This window comes from Oncorhynchus nerka, linkage group LG9a (genome assembly GCF_034236695.1).
Source record: "Oncorhynchus nerka isolate Pitt River linkage group LG9a, Oner_Uvic_2.0, whole genome shotgun sequence".
Lineage (NCBI taxonomy): Eukaryota > Metazoa > Chordata > Actinopteri > Salmoniformes > Salmonidae > Oncorhynchus > Oncorhynchus nerka.
In genome coordinates, this window is record NC_088404.1 from 4,867,641 (window position 1) to 4,885,082 (window position 17,442).

General features: G+C 51.8%; 1 protein-coding gene across 1 annotated transcript in view; it reads right to left on the reverse strand.

Annotated features, from left to right (window-relative positions):
* LOC135573446 (anoctamin-3-like) overlaps window positions 1–17,442 on the reverse strand; it is a 105,170-nt gene that overhangs the window by 52,155 nt on the left and 35,573 nt on the right. The window contains exons 5-9 of the mRNA XM_065022778.1: window positions 8,772–8,872; window positions 8,502–8,546; window positions 7,177–7,311; window positions 2,880–2,986; window positions 1,086–1,141 (exon numbers count right to left, since the gene is read on the reverse strand). Coding sequence (XP_064878850.1) covers window positions 1,086–1,141; window positions 2,880–2,986; window positions 7,177–7,311; window positions 8,502–8,546; window positions 8,772–8,872 — 444 coding nt within the window. The remainder of the gene's footprint in view (window positions 1–1,085; window positions 1,142–2,879; window positions 2,987–7,176; window positions 7,312–8,501; window positions 8,547–8,771; window positions 8,873–17,442) is intronic.

Consider the following 17,442-nt stretch of genomic DNA (forward strand, 5'->3'; position numbering starts at 1 on the left):
CAGCGCGCATCCAACCCGGAAGAAACACCGTGCACCTGGCCACCTTGGCTAGCCCACACTGCGCCCGGCCCGCCACAGGAGTCGCTGGTGCGCGATGAGACAAGGACACCCCTACCGACCAAGCCCTCCCTAACCCGGGCGACGCTAGGCCAATTGTGCGTCGCCCCACGGACCTCCCGGTCGCGGCCGGTTACGACAGAGCCTGGGCGCGAACCCAGGGACTCTGATGGCACAGCTGGCGCTGCAGTACAGCAGTACAGTAATTTTTCTATTTTTCTTTAGATTATTTCATTAACCTTCAAGTTATCCTTAACACATTGTTAAAAAAAATCTAACATAGGCACTAGATGCCTTTAATTGATCCATTTATATGCAAGTCAGTCATATTTTTTTAACAATGTGTTATTGCGCTCCAAACAGATAACTTTAAATAACATGTAGGTTAATTAAATAACCTAAAGAAAAATAATGATATATTTATTAGCCTATGTGGTTGTAAGTATTTAGGTATATCATGTGAAATAAGGCTCTTGTGAAATCATTTTCCAGGTGAAGCTGGTTAAGAGAATTCTAAGAGTGTGCAAAGCAGTCATCACGGCAAAGGCTGGCTACTCAGAAGAATCTCAAATATAAAATATATGTTGATTTGTTTAACACTTTTTTGGTTACTACATGATTCCATATATGTTATTTCATGGTTTTGATGTTTTCACTATTAGTCTACAATGTAGAAAATAGTAAAAATAAAGATAAACCCTTGAATGAGCAGGTGTTCTAAAACTTTTGACTGGTACTGTACATATTACATAAATTACCTCGACTAACCTGAACCCCCGCACATTGACTCGGTACCTCCTGTATATAGCCTCGTTATTGTTATTTTATTGTTGCTCTTTTATTTTTTACTTTCGTTTATTTAGTAAATATTTTTTCTTAACTCTTATTTTTCTTAAAACTGAATGGTTGGTTACGGGGGTTAAGGGCTTGTAAAGTAAAGATTTCAAGGTAATGTCTACACCTGTTGTATTCGGCGCATGTGACAAATCAAAATGTGATTTTTAATATCATTATAACGATGTTCGTACCTCGTGTGGAGGAAATGCCGCCTCATATGTCCCATTGCCCAATAACCTGTTGATACCTACAATAGAAGAGAAAATAGAAGAGAAAAACACTTAATATCGTCCTGCCAAAAAGAATCATAGTGGACCGGAAATATGTCCTAATTCAAAACTCATACTAGTTTCCCTTCCCAAGACTCAAAATACATTGCTAGACCCCAATCATAATTGAGACAGAATCCTCAGTGGTGGCCTCTTGTCTAAAGCTACCACAGTTCTAATAATGATTATTACATTGCATTATATAAACAGATGTTGTGGCAGAATCAGAATTCTTTAATTAAGTAACATTGATAAATAAGATGTTTTATTAATTTTCATAAGTATGCTTATGTGGTAAAAGTAACTTGGGCCCAGAGAGGGGAGAGGTCAGGCTTGTCTTCTTATGGGAATGTGTCTGTAACTATTCCTAAACCATGTGAAGGGATGGTGTGATTAATGGGGAACCAGTTAGGTTGGCTCCACAATGTCTGTGTGCCAGTCACTTCTCTCCGTGAGCTTGTCCAGGAGGGGTTGTATTTTTGATGGGAGTGTCTAGAAATGACAATTGATATATGCCATTGGATGAGGTAATGTTTGGGTCTTAAGTGGTACCAAGATAAGAACTTAGTTTAGGAGACCAAACTGAATGATAATTTATAGCCAATGCTGTCTGGCTATGTGTGTCTTTGCTATAAAGGATCTCAGTTGCCATTATGTAAGGACTCTCAGAGAATTCATTTATACAGTGCCTTGCGAAAGTATTCGGCCCCCTTGAACTTTGCGACCTTTTGCCACATTTCAGGCTTCAAACATAAAGATATAAAACTGTATTTTTTTGTGAAGAATCAACAACAAGTGGGACACAATCATGAAGTGGAACAACATTTATTGGATATTTCAAACTTTTTTAACAAATCAAAAACTGAAAAATTGGGCGTGAACCCAGGGGAACCCAGCCAGAGTGTAGACTCGAACAAGATCAAACATCTCTGGAAAGACCTACAAATGCCTGTGCAGCGACGCTCCCCATCCAACCTGACAGAGCTTGAGAGGATCTGCAGAGAAGAATGGGAGAAACTCCCCAAATACAGGTGTGCCAAGCTTGTAGCGTCAAACCCAAGAAGACTCCAGGCTGTAATCGCTGGAAAAGGTGGTTCAACAAAGTACAGAGTAAAGGGTCTGAATACTTGTGTAAAAGTTATATTTAAGTTAATTTTCTTTGTCATTATGGGGTATTGTGTGTAGATTGAAAAGGGGAAAAAAACGATTTAATCAATTTTAGAATAAGGCTGTAACGTAATAAAATTGTGGAAAAGTCAAGGGGTCTGAATAGTTTCCCGAATGCACTGTAGATGGATAGATATAGATAGCGTAGCTCCGTAGATAGATAGATAGATAGATATAGCGTAGCTCCGTAGATAGATAGATAGATATAGATAGCGTAGCTCCGTAGATAGATAGATAGATATATATAGATAGCGTAGCTCCGTAGATAGATAGATAGATAGATATAGATAGCGTAGCTCCGTAGATAGATAGATAGATAGATAGATATAGATAGCGTAGCTCCGTGGATCGATAGATATAGATAGCGTAGCTCCATAGATAGATAGATAGCGTAGCTCCGTAGATAGATAGATAGATATATATATAGATAGCGTAGCTCCGTAGATAGATAGATAGATAGAGATAGATAGCGTAGCTCCGTAGATAGATAGATATATATAGATAGCGTAGCTCCGTAGATAGATAGATATAGATAGCGTAGATCCGTACCCATCTTAGACTTCCCGTCCTCATACTTGGTGCGTTGGAGAACATGGTGGACTATTCTGCTTCTGGTGGAGTTGGAGAAGAACATCTGTCTGTTGTTGATGGTAAAACTGAGAGAGGAAAGTCAAACCAACAAAAGGTCAGCATTATTATGATATGGTCAATCATCCATATAACTGAAGAGAGAACCACAACAGTCACTCTTCAGACACTCAGTCACTCCCTCCCTCTCCACGTCAGCGGTCGATTAACCACCGAACCTGGGACCCCACATGTCACACAGTAAAGCTTCTGTCCCTCTCCTCGCCTCGAACCTGGGACCCCACATGTCACACAGTATAGCTTCCGTCCCTCTCCTCGCCTCGAGTTGTCAGAGACCGAAAAGAAAGGGGGAGTTGTCAGAGAGACCGTAAAGAAATGGGGAGTTGTCAGAGACCGAAAAGAAAGGGGGAGTTGTCAGAGACCATAAAGAAAGGGGGAGTTGTCAGAGACCGAAAAGAAAGGGGGAGTTGTCATAGAGACTGAAAAGAAAGGGGGAGTTGTCATAGAGACCGAAAAGAAAGGGGGAGTTGTCATAGAGACCGAAAAGAAAGGGGGAGTTGTCATAGCGACCGTAAAGAAAGGGGGAGTTGTCAGAGACCATAAAGAAAGGGGGAGTTGTCATAGAGACCGTAAAGAAAGGGGGAGTTGTCATAGAGACCGTAAAGAAAGGGGGAGTTGTCATAGAGACCGTAAAGAAAGGGGGAGTTGTCAGAGACTGAAAAGAAAGGGGGAGTTGTCAGAGACCGAAAAGAAAGGGGGAGTTGTCAGAGAGACCGTAAAGAAATGGGGAGTTGTCAGAGACCGAAAAGAAAGGGGGAGTTGTCAGAGACCATAAAGAAAGGGGGAGTTGTCAGAGACCGAAAAGAAAGGGGGAGTTGTCATAGAGACTGAAAAGAAAGGGGGAGTTGTCATAGAGACCGAAAAGAAAGGGGGAGTTGTCATAGCGACCGTAAAGAAAGGGGGAGTTGTCAGAGACCATAAAGAAAGGGGGAGTTGTCATAGAGACCGTAAAGAAAGGGGGAGTTGTCATAGAGACCGTAAAGAAAGGGGGAGTTGTCATAGAGACCGTAAAGAAAGGGGGAGTTGTCATAGAGACTGTAAAGAAAGGGGGAGTTGTCAGAGACTGAAAAGAAAGGGGGAGTTGTGAGAGACCGAAAAGAAAGGGGGAGTTGACAGAGACCGAAAAGGGGGAGTTGTCAGAGACCGTAAAGAAAGGGGGAGTTGTCATAGAGACCGTAAAGAAAGGGGAGTTGTCAGAGACCAAAAAGAAAGGGGAGTTGTCATAGAGACCGTAAAGAAAGGGGGAGTTGTCATAGAGACCGTAAAGAAAGGGGAGTTGTCATAGAGACCGTAAAGAAAGGGGGAGTTGTCATAGAGACCGTAAAGAAAGGGGAGTTGTCAGAGACCATAAAGAAAGGGGAGTTGTCATAGAGACCGTAAAGAAAGGGGGAGTTGTCATAGAGACCGTAAAGAAAGGGGGAGTTGTCATAGAGACCGTAAAGAAAGGGGGAGTTGTCATAGAGACCGTAAAGAAAGGGGGAGTTGTCAGAGACTGAAAAGAAAGGGGGAGTTGTCAGAGACCGAAAAGAAAGGGGGAGTTGACAGAGACCGAAAAGGGGGAGTTGTCAGAGACCGTAAAGAAAGGGGGAGTTGTCATAGAGACCATAAAGAAAGGGGAGTTGTCAGAGACCAAAAAGAAAGGGGGAGTTGTCATAGAGACCGTAAAGAAAGGGGGAGTTGTCATAGAGACCGTAAAGAAAGGGGGAGTTGTCATAGAGACCGTAAAGAAAGGTGGAGTTGTCATAGAGACCGTAAAGAAAGGGGGAGTTGTCATAGAGACCGTAAAGAAAGGGGGAGTTGTCAGAGACCAAAAAGAAAGGGGGAGTTGTCATAGAGACCGAAAAGAAAGGGGGAGTTGTCATAGAGACCGAAAAGAAAGGGGGAGTTGTCAAAAAGACTGTAAAAAAAGGGGGAGTTGCCATAGACATCATAAAGAAAGGGAGAGTTGTCATAGAGACCGTAAAGAAAGGGGGAGTTGTCATAGCGACCGGAAAGAAAGGGGGAGTTGTCATAGAGACCGAAAAGAAAGGGGGAGTTGTCATAGAGACCGTAAAGAAAGGGGGAGTTGTCATAGAGACCGTAAAGAAAGGGGGAGTTGTCATAGAGACCGTAAAGAAAGGGGGAGTTGTCAGAGACCAAAAAGAAAGGGGGAGTTGTCATAGAGACCGAAAAGAAAGGGGAAGTTGTCATAGAGACCGAAAAGAAAGGGGGAGTTGTCAAAAAGACTGTAAAAAAAGGGGGAGTTGCCATAGACACCATAAAGAAAGGGAGAGTTGTCATAGAGACCGTAAAGAAAGGGGGAGTTGTCATAGCGACCGGAAAGAAAGGGGGAGTTGTCATAGAGACCGAAAAGAAAGGGGGAGTTGTCAAAAAGACCGTAAAGAAAGGGGGAGTTGTCAGAGACCGTAAAAAAAGGGGGCGTTGTCATAGAGACAAAAAAGAAATGGAGAGTTGTCATAGAGACAAAAAAGAAATGGAGAGTTGTCATAGAGACCGTAAAGAAAGGGGGAGTTGTCATAGAGACCGTAAAGAAAGGGGGAGTTGTCATAGAGACCGTACAGAAAGGGGGTGTTGTCATAGAGACCGTAAAGAAAGGGGGGGTTGTCAGACCGTAAAGAAAGGGGGAGTTGTCAAAGAGACCGTAAAGAAAGGGGGAGTTGTCAGAGACTGAAAAGGGGGAGTTGTCAGAGACCGAAAAGAAAGGGGGAGTTGTCAGAGACCGAAAAGAAAGGGGGAGTTGTCATAGAGACAGGAAAGAAAGGGGGAGTTGTCATAGAGACCGTAAAGAAAGGGGGAGTTGTCATAGAGACCGTAAAAAAAGGGGGAGTTGCCATAGACACCATAAAGAAAGGGAGAGTTGTCATAGAGACCGTAAAGAAAGGGGGAGTTGTCATAGCGACCGGAAAGAAAGGGGGAGTTGTCATAGAGACCGAAAAGAAAGGGGGAGTTGTCAAAAAGACCGTAAAGAAAGGGGGAGTTGTCAGAGACCGTAAAAAAAGGGGGCGTTGTCATAGAGACAAAAAAGAAATGGAGAGTTGTCATAGAGACCGTAAAGAAAGGGGGAGTTGTCATAGCGACCGGAAAGAAAGGGGGAGTTGTCATAGAGACCGAAAAGAAAGGGGGAGTTGTCAAAAAGACCGTAAAGAAAGGGGGAGTTGTCAGAGACCGTAAAGAAAGGGGGAGTTGTCATAGAGACCGTAAAGAAAGGGGGAGTTGTCATAGAGACCGTAAAGAAAGGGGGGGTTGTCAGACCGTAAAGAAAGGGGGAGTTGTCAAAGAGACCGTAAAGAAAGGGGGAGTTGTCAGAGACTGAAAAGGGGGAGTTGTCAGAGACCGAAAAGAAAGGGGGAGTTGTCAGAGACCGAAAAGAAAGGGGGAGTTGTCATAGAGACAGGAAAGAAAGGGGGAGTTGTCATAGAGACCGTAAAGAAAGGGGGAGTTGTCATAGAGACCGTAAAGAAAGGGGGAGTTGTCATAGAGACCGTAAAGAAAGGGGGAGTTGTCAGAGACAGTAAAGAAAGGGGGAGTTGTCATAGAGACAGGAAAGAAAGGGGGAGTTGTCAGAGACAGTAAAGAAAGGGGGTGTTGTCATAGAGAAAGTAAAGAGTGTTGTCATAGAGACGGCAGCTGCCATTATGAGCTGGACTATAGCATCTTTATTTGCAGTCCTTCTATCATCATTTCCTCCTCTGTTGCCTCTAATTCACACAAACAGATAACATTTCATACAAGCTAGTCTATTTTACAAGTGACGGAAGGATTGAGATGCTAGCAGGGGAGATTATCATAACAGAGACAGAACACTGCCGTCACTGTCTAAAGATAACTTAACATCTCTTCCTCCTCCAGTGTAGCCTGTAATAAACACACATGAGCCAGTCTATCTCACAAGCTGTTTGTGTCAGATTGACTGTTAGTGTTAGAGTGACTGGGGTTAGGGTTAGGGGGTTGAGGTAAGGGTTAGGGTTAGGGGTTGAGGTAAGGGTTAGGGTTAGGGGGTTGAGGTAAGGGTTAGGGTTAGGGTAAGGGGGTTGAGGTAAGGGTTAGGGTTAGAGGGTTGAGGTAAGGGTTAGGGGGTTGAGGTAAGGGTTAGGGTTAGGGGGTTGAGGTAAGGGTTAGGGGGTTGAGGTAAGGGTTAGGGTTAGGGGGTTGAAGTAAGGGTTAGGGGGTTGATGTTAGGGTTAGGTATAGAACCTACTGGTGCATGCGTGCCCTGCTGAAGGGGGCTGTATAGCAGTCTGTCTCCTCTAGGTCAGGTAGGGCCTCTTTGTCCAGCTTCATGGGGTTGCTGGGTAACCAACTCTTTATCTGACGACACCTCAGATGAAACCGGCTTCAGGGAGAGAGAGGATAGAGAAAAACAGATTAATTAACCAGGATTAACCTAATAACAGAACCACACAGGGTTCTAATTGACCAATATTAGCCTAGTAACAGAACCACACAGGGTTCTAATTGACTAATATTAACCTAGTAACAGAACCACACAGGGTTCTAATTGACTAATATTAACCTAGTAACAGAACCACACAGGGTTCTAATTGACCAGGATTATACCAGATATCGTTTGATTTGATCAATGATAATAATTAAAATCACAGACTGCATTATAATGTCTTGTGTACTTTGCAGCAGACACTCTTTAGTGATTCAGGGTGACTTAATGTTGGGCTTAAAACAGTTTAATATCTCACATTCGTATACACAACATAACATCTTTAAGTAGCAGGATAAACTAATCCTGAACCAGTTCATTAAATCGTGCATTAATTCCTCTGGGGTAGAGCTCAATGACAGTTTGACCTATTCACCCTCTGTGATCAAATCACGGTTTACCCTCTTCTACTTAACTCCCCGACGGCCCATTTTGCATCTTAATATAACAACCAGTGTAGCAGTGGGACTCTGGACTCCAGACCAAACTTCCCTGCCTTCTTGTCTGTGTCTTTCTACCTTTATCTCTTTCTGAACATCCCCACTGTTCTCTCTCTCGCAATTCTACAAATAAAAATAACAGCTACAGCTCATGGTGACGTCAACAGGGCCACTCCAGCTGTGTTACTGCGACTCGACCCCGGGCTCAGCATCGTCATGGTGACGTCAACAGGGCCAGCTGTGTTACTGCGACTCGACCCCGGGCTCAGCACCGTCACGGTGACGTCAACGGGGCCGCTCCAGCTGTGTTACTGCGACTCGACCCCGGGCTCAGCACCGTCACGGTGACGTCAACGGGGCCAGCTGTGTTACGGCGACTCGACCCCGGGCTCAGCACCGTCACGGTGACGTCAACAGGGCCACTCCAGCTGTGTTACTGCGACTCGACCCCGGGCTCAGCACCGTCACGGTGACGTCAACAGGGCCAGCTGTGTTACGGCGACTCGACCCCGAGCTCAGCACCGTCACGGTGTTGAATGCTCCGGATCCTGTATTTCATTAGAAAGTGCTCTGCAGTGCTCAGACAGTCAAGCTCGGCATCACACTGTGCCCGAACCTAATAAGACGTAAACACGTAAATCCACTTGCCTGCCCATAACTTTGCTCTTCCAATCCGTAAAGTACATTTTTTTCCTGAAAAAAAGAAATAAAAATTGCAATAAATTAGAAGACGTTGTCGGTTGGGTGGAAGAATCCAAAGAGCTCATCAAACTTTATGGAACGAGCTGTCGTCATAGATGTTTATGAGTAGTTGTTAAGCGCTTATGTCACGTATTATAATGCATTATGTATAGCTCATGAGGCGTTATAAATGTGTTTATAATGCATTATGTGGAGGGAATTCGTAGGAAGTGCTACCTGAATGGCATCCTGATATTCATCTGCTCAGCGTATTTACAGAGTGTGTCCCAGGGAACGTGGATCTTCACAAACATGATGTCCGTGTTGGTCAGAGACGGCTTTCAAAAGGGGACGAAATTGGAAATTAGCTTGTGACAAAGACTAGCATCTGACAATATTTTGAGAATGTCATGAGAATGTCATGACAAAGACATGATGACAATATTTGAGAATGTCATGAGAATGTCATGAGAATGTCATGAGAATGTCATGACAAAGACATGATGACAATATTTGAGAATATGATCACGAGTGCCACCCCCACTGGGCAAAAAAAACTGATTGAATCAATGTTGTTTCCACGTCATTTCAACAACAACAACAACAACGGTATGTGATGACGTAGAATCAACATGGGAAAACTGATTGGATATTTCATTTTTATTTAAACTTTATTTAACTAGGCAAGTCAGTTAAGAACAAATTCTTAATTTCAATGACAGCCTAGGAACAGTGGGTTAACTGCCTGTTCAGGGGCAGAACGACAGATTTGTACCTTGTCAGCTCGGGGGTTTGAACTTGCAACCTTCCGGTTACTAGTCCAACACTCTAACTACTAGGCTACGCTGCCGCCCCTCCACTCTAACCACTAGGCTACGCTGCCGCCCCTCCACTCTAACCACTAGGCTACCCTGCCGCCCCTCCACTCTAACCACTAGGCTACCCTGCCGCCCCTCCACTCTAACCACTAGGCTACCCTGCCGCCCCTCCACTCTAACCATTAGGCTACCCTGCCGCCCCTCCACTCTAACCACTAGGCTACGATGCCGCCCCTCCACTCTAACCACTAGGCCACCTGCCACCCCTCCACTCTAACCACTAGGCCACCTGCCACCCCTCCACTCTAACCACTAGGCCACCTGCCGCCCCTCCACTCTAACCACTAGGCTACCTGCCACCCCTCCACTCTAACCACTAGGCTACCCTGCCGCCCCTCCACTCTAACCACTAGTCTACCCTGCCACCCCTCCACTCTAACCACTAGTCTACCTGCCGCCCCTCCACTCTAACCACTAGTCTACCTGCCGCCCCTCCACTCGAACCACTAGTCTACCCTGCCGCCCCTCCACTCTAACCACTAGGCTACCCTGCCGCCCCTCCACTCCACTCTAACCACTAGGCTACCCTGCCGCCCCTCCACTCTAACCACTAGTCTACCCTGCCGCCCTCCACTCTAACCACTAGGCTACCCTGCCGCCCTCCACTCTAACCACTAGTCTACCCTGCCGCCCCTCCACTCTAACCACTAGGCTACCCTGCCGCCCCTCCACTCTAACCACTAGTCTACCTGCCGCCCTCCACTCTAACCACTAGTCTACCCTGCCGCCCCTCCACTCTAACCACTAGGCTACCCTGCCGCCCCTCCACTCCACTCTAACCACTAGGCTACCCTGCCGCCCCTCCACTCTAACCACTAGTCTACCCTGCCACCCCTCCACTCTAACCACTAGGCTACCCTGCCGCCCCTCCACTCTAACCATTAGTCTACCCTGCCACCCCTCCACTCTAACCACTAGGCTACCCTGCCGCCCCTCCACTCTAACCACTAGTCTACCTGCCGCCCCTCCACTCTAACCAGTAGGCTACCCTGCCGCCCCTCCACTCTAACCACTAGGCTACCCTGCCGCCCCTCCACTCTAACCACTAGTCTACCCTGCCGCCCCTCCACTCTAACCACTAGGCTACCCTGCCGCCCCTCCACTCTAACCACTAGTCTACCTGCCGCCCCTCCACTCTAACCACTAGGCTACCCTGCCGCCCCTCCACTCTAACCACTAGGCTACCCTGCCACCCCTCCACTCTAACCACTAGGCTACCCTGCCGCCCCTCCACTCTAACCACTAGGCTACCCTGCCGCCCCTCCACTCTAACCACTAGTCTACCCTGCCACCCCTCCACTCTAACCACTAGGCTACCCTGCCGCCCTCCACTCTAACCACTAGGCTACCTGCCGCCCCTCCACTCTAACCACTAGGCTACCCTGCCGCCCCTCCACTCTAACCACTAGGCTACCCTGCCACCCCTCCACTCTAACCACTAGGCTACCCTGCCGCCCCTCCACTCCACTCTAACCACTAGGCTACCCTGCCACCCCTCCACTCTAACCACTAGTCTACCCTGCCACCCCTCCACTCTAACCACTAGGCTACCCTGCCGCCCTCCACTCTAACCATTAGTCTACCCTGCCACCCCTCCACTCTAACCACTAGGCTACCCTGCCGCCCCTCCACTCTAACCACTAGTCTACCTGCCGCCCCTCCACTCTAACCACTAGGCTACCTGCCGCCCCTCCACTCTAACCACTAGGCTACCCTGCCACCCCTCCACTCTAACCACTAGGCTACCCTGCCGCCCCTCCACTCTAACCACTAGTCTACCCTGCCACCCCTCCACTCTAACCACTAGGCTACCCTGCCGCCCCTCCACTCTAACCACTAGGCTACCCTGCCACCCCTCCACTCTAACCACTAGGCTACCCTGCCGCCCCTCCACTCTAACCACTAGGCTACCCTGCCACCCCTCCACTCTAACCACTAGGCTACCCTGCCGCCCTCCACTCTAACCACTAGGCTACCCTGCCGCCCCTCCACTCTAACCACTAGGCTACCCTGCCGCCCCCTCCACTCTAACCACTAGGCTACCCTGCCGCCCCTCCACTCTAACCACTAGTCTACCCTGCCGCCCCTCCACTCTAACCACTAGGCTACCCTGCCGCCCCTCCACTCTAACCACTAGTCTACCTGCCGCCCCTCCACTCTAACCACTAGGCTACCCTGCCGCCCCTCCACTCTAACCACTAGGCTACCCTGCCACCCCTCCACTCTAACCACTAGGCTACCCTGCCGCCCCTCCACTCTAACCACTAGGCTACCCTGCCGCCCCTCCACTCTAACCACTAGTCTACCCTGCCGCCCCTCCACTCTAACCACTAGGCTACCCTACCACCTCTACACTCTAACCACTAGTCTACCCTGCCGCCCCTCCACTCTAACCACTAGGCTACCCTACCACCCCTCCACTCTAACCACTAGTCTACCCTACCACCCCTCCACTCTAACCACTAGGCTACCCTGCCGCCCCTCCACTCTAACCACTAGTCTACCCTGCCACCCCTCCACTCTAACCACTAGGCTACCCTGCCGCCCTCCACTCTAACCATTAGTCTACCCTGCCACCCCTCCACTCTAACCACTAGGCTACCCTGCCACCCCCTCCACTCTAACCACTAGTCTACCTGCCGCCCCTCCACTCTAACCACTAGGCTACCTGCCGCCCCTCCACTCTAACCACTAGGCTACCCTGCCACCCCTCCACTCTAACCACTAGGCTACCCTGCCGCCCTCCACTCTAACCACTAGTCTACCCTGCCACCCCTCCACTCTAACCACTAGGCTACCCTGCCGCCCCTCCACTCTAACCACTAGGCTACCCTGCCACCCCTCCACTCTAACCACTAGGCTACCCTGCCGCCCCTCCACTCTAACCACTAGGCTACCCTGCCACCCCTCCACTCTAACCACTAGGCTACCCTGCCGCCCCTCCACTCTAACCACTAGGCTACCCTGCCGCCCCTCCACTCTAACCACTAGGCTACCCTGCCGCCCCTCCACTCTAACCACTAGTCTACCCTGCCGCCCCCTCCACTCTAACCACTAGGCTACCCTGCCGCCCTCCACTCTAACCACTAGTCTACCTGCCGCCCCTCCACTCTAACCACTAGGCTACCCTGCCGCCCCTCCACTCTAACCACTAGGCTACCCTGCCACCCCTCCACTCTAACCACTAGGCTACCCTGCCGCCCCTCCACTCTAACCACTAGGCTACCCTGCCGCCCCTCCACTCTAACCACTAGTCTACCCTGCCACCCCTCCACTCTAACCACTAGGCTACCCTGCCGCCCCCTCCACTCTAACCACTAGGCTACCTGCCGCCCCTCCACTCTAACCACTAGGCTACCCTGCCGCCCCTCCACTCTAACCACTAGGCTACCCTGCCACCCCTCCACTCTAACCACTAGGCTACCCTGCCGCCCTCCACTCCACTCTAACCACTAGGCTACCCTGCCACCCCTCCACTCTAACCACTAGTCTACCCTGCCACCCCTCCACTCTAACCACTAGGCTACCCTGCCGCCCCTCCACTCTAACCATTAGTCTACCCTGCCACCCCTCCACTCTAACCACTAGGCTACCCTGCCGCCCCCCTCCACTCTAACCACTAGTCTACCTGCCGCCCCTCCACTCTAACCACTAGGCTACCTGCCGCCCCTCCACTCTAACCACTAGGCTACCCTGCCACCCTCCACTCTAACCACTAGGCTACCCTGCCGCCCCTCCACTCTAACCACTAGTCTACCCTGCCACCCTCCACTCTAACCACTAGGCTACCCTGCCGCCCTCCACTCTAACCACTAGGCTACCCTGCCACCCTCCACTCTAACCACTAGGCTACCCTGCCGCCCCTCCACTCTAACCACTAGGCTACCCTGCCACCCCTCCACTCTAACCACTAGGCTACCCTGCCGCCCCTCCACTCTAACCACTAGGCTACCCTGCCGCCCTCCACTCTAACCACTAGGCTACCCTGCCGCCCTCCACTCTAACCACTAGGCTACCCTGCCGCCCCTCCACTCTAACCACTAGTCTACCCTGCCGCCCTCCACTCTAACCACTAGGCTACCCTGCCGCCCTCCACTCTAACCACTAGTCTACCTGCCGCCCTCCACTCTAACCACTAGGCTACCCTGCCGCCCCCTCCACTCTAACCACTAGGCTACCCTGCCACCCTCCACTCTAACCACTAGGCTACCCTGCCGCCCCTCCACTCTAACCACTAGGCTACCCTGCCGCCCCCTCCACTCTAACCACTAGTCTACCCTGCCGCCCTCCACTCTAACCACTAGGCTACCCTACCACCTCTACACTCTAACCACTAGTCTACCCTGCCGCCCCTCCACTCTAACCACTAGGCTACCCTACCACCCCTCCACTCTAACCACTAGTCTACCCTACCACCCCTCCACTCTAACCACTAGGCTACCCTGCCGCCCCTCCACTCTAACCACTAGGCTACCCTGCCCCCTCCACTCTAACCACTAGTCTACCTGCCGCCCCTCCACTCTAACCACTAGGCTACCCTGCCGCCCCTCCACTCTAACCACTAGGCTACCCTGCCACCCTCCACTCTAACCACTAGGCTACCCTGCCGCCCCTCCACTCTAACCACTAGGCTACCCTGCCGCCCCTCCACTCTAACCACTAGTCTACCCTGCCGCCCCTCCACTCTAACCACTAGGCTACCCTACCACCTCTACACTCTAACCACTAGTCTACCCTGCCGCCCCTCCACTCTAACCACTAGGCTACCCTACCACCCCTCCACTCTAACCACTAGTCTACCCTACCACCCCTCCACTCTAACCACTAGGCTACCCTGCCGCCCCTCCACTCTAACCACTAGTCTACCCTGCCACCCTCCACTCTAACCACTAGGCTACCCTGCCGCCCCTCCACTCTAACCATTAGTCTACCCTGCCACCCCTCCACTCTAACCACTAGGCTACCCTGCCACCCTCCACTCTAACCACTAGTCTACCTGCCGCCCCTCCACTCTAACCACTAGGCTACCTGCCGCCCCTCCACTCTAACCACTAGGCTACCCTGCCACCCCTCCACTCTAACCACTAGGCTACCCTGCCGCCCCTCCACTCTAACCACTAGTCTACCCTGCCACCCCTCCACTCTAACCACTAGGCTACCCTGCCGCCCCTCCACTCTAACCACTAGGCTACCCTGCCACCCCTCCACTCTAACCACTAGGCTACCCTGCCGCCCCTCCACTCTAACCACTAGGCTACCCTGCCACCCCTCCACTCTAACCACTAGGCTACCCTGCCCCTCCACTCTAACCACTAGGCTACCCTGCCGCCCCTCCACTCTAACCACTAGGCTACCCTGCCGCCCCTCCACTCTAACCACTAGTCTACCCTGCCGCCCTCCACTCTAACCACTAGGCTACCCTGCCGCCCCTCCACTCTAACCACTAGTCTACCTGCCGCCCCTCCACTCTAACCACTAGGCTACCCTGCCGCCCCTCCACTCTAACCACTAGGCTACCCTGCCACCCCTCCACTCTAACCACAGGCTACCCTGCCGCCCTCCACTCTAACCACTAGGCTACCCTGCCGCCCCTCCACTCTAACCACTAGTCTACCCTGCCACCCCTCCACTCTAACCACTAGGCTACCCTGCCGCCCTCCACTCTAACCACTAGGCTACCTGCCGCCCCTCCACTCTAACCACTAGGCTACCCTGCCGCCCCTCCACTCTAACCACTAGGCTACCCTGCCACCCCTCCACTCTAACCACTAGGCTACCCTGCCGCCCCTCCACTCCACTCTAACCACTAGGCTACCCTGCCACCCCTCCACTCTAACCACTAGTCTACCCTGCCACCCCTCCACTCTAACCACTAGGCTACCCTGCCGCCCCTCCACTCTAACCATTAGTCTACCCTGCCACCCCTCCACTCTAACCACAGGCTACCCTGCCGCCCCTCCACTCTAACCACTAGTCTACCTGCCGCCCTCCACTCTAACCACTAGGCTACCTGCCGCCCTCCACTCTAACCACTAGGCTACCCTGCCACCCCTCCACTCTAACCACTAGGCTACCCTGCCGCCCCTCCACTCTAACCACTAGTCTACCCTGCCACCCCTCCACTCTAACCACTAGGCTACCCTGCCGCCCCTCCACTCTAACCACTAGGCTACCCTGCCACCCCTCCACTCTAACCACTAGGCTACCCTGCCGCCCCCTCCACTCTAACCACTAGGCTACCCTGCCACCCCTCCACTCTAACCACTAGGCTACCCTGCCGCCCTCCACTCTAACCACTAGGCTACCCTGCCGCCCTCCACTCTAACCACTAGGCTACCCTGCCGCCCCTCCACTCTAACCACTAGGCTACCCTGCCGCCCCTCCACTCTAACCACTAGTCTACCCTGCCGCCCCTCCACTCTAACCACTAGGCTACCCTGCCGCCCCTCCACTCTAACCACTAGTCTACCTGCCGCCCCTCCACTCTAACCACTAGGCTACCCTGCCGCCCCTCCACTCTAACCACTAGGCTACCCTGCCACCCCTCCACTCTAACCACTAGGCTACCCTGCCGCCCCTCCACTCTAACCACTAGGCTACCCTGCCGCCCCTCCACTCTAACCACTAGTCTACCCTGCCCCTCCACTCTAACCACTAGGCTACCCTACCACCTCTACACTCTAACCACTAGTCTACCCTGCCGCCCCTCCACTCTAACCACTAGGCTACCCTACCACCCCTCCACTCTAACCACTAGTCTACCCTACCACCCCTCCACTCTAACCACTAGGCTACCCTGCCGCCCCTCCACTCTAACCACTAGTCTACCCTGCCACCCCTCCACTCTAACCACTAGGCTACCCTGCCGCCCCTCCACTCTAACCATTAGTCTACCCTGCCACCCCTCCACTCTAACCACTAGGCTACCCTGCCACCCCTCCACTCTAACCACTAGTCTACCTGCCGCCCCTCCACTCTAACCACTAGGCTACCTGCCGCCCCTCCACTCTAACCACTAGGCTACCCTGCCACCCCTCCACTCTAACCACTAGGCTACCCTGCCGCCCCTCCACTCTAACCACTAGTCTACCCTGCCACCCCTCCACTCTAACCACTAGGCTACCCTGCCGCCCCTCCACTCTAACCACTAGGCTACCCTGCCACCCCTCCACTCTAACCACTAGGCTACCCTGCCGCCCCTCCACTCTAACCACTAGGCTACCCTGCCACCCCTCCACTCTAACCACTAGGCTACCCTGCCGCCCCTCCACTCTAACCACTAGGCTACCCTGCCGCCCCTCCACTCTAACCACTAGGCTACCCTGCCGCCCCTCCACTCTAACCACTAGGCTACCCTGCCGCCCCTCCACTCTAACCACTAGTCTACCCTGCCGCCCCCTCCACTCTAACCACTAGGCTACCCTGCCGCCCCTCCACTCTAACCACTAGTCTACCTGCCGCCCCTCCACTCTAACCACTAGGCTACCCTGCCGCCCCTCCACTCTAACCACTAGGCTACCCTGCCACCCCTCCACTCTAACCACTAGGCTACCCTGCCGCCCCTCCACTCTAACCACTAGGCTACCCTGCCGCCCTCCACTCTAACCACTAGTCTACCCTGCCACCCCTCCACTCTAACCACTAGGCTACCCTACCACCTCTACACTCTAACCACTAGTCTACCCTGCCGCCCCTCCACTCTAACCACTAGGCTACCCTACCACCCCTCCACTCTAACCACTAGTCTACCCTACCACCCCTCCACTCTAACCACTAGGCTACCCTGCCGCCCCTCCACTCTAACCACTAGGCTACCTGCCGCCCCTCCGCTCTAACCACTAGGCTACCTGCCGCCCCTCCGCTCTAACCACTAGGCTACCTGCCGCCCCTCCACTCTAACCACTAGGCTACCCTGCCGCCCCTCCACTCTAACCACTAGGCTACCCTGCCGCCCCTCCACTCTAACCACTAGGCTACCCTGCCGCCCCTCCACTCTAACCACTAGGCTACCTGCCACCCCTCCACTCTAA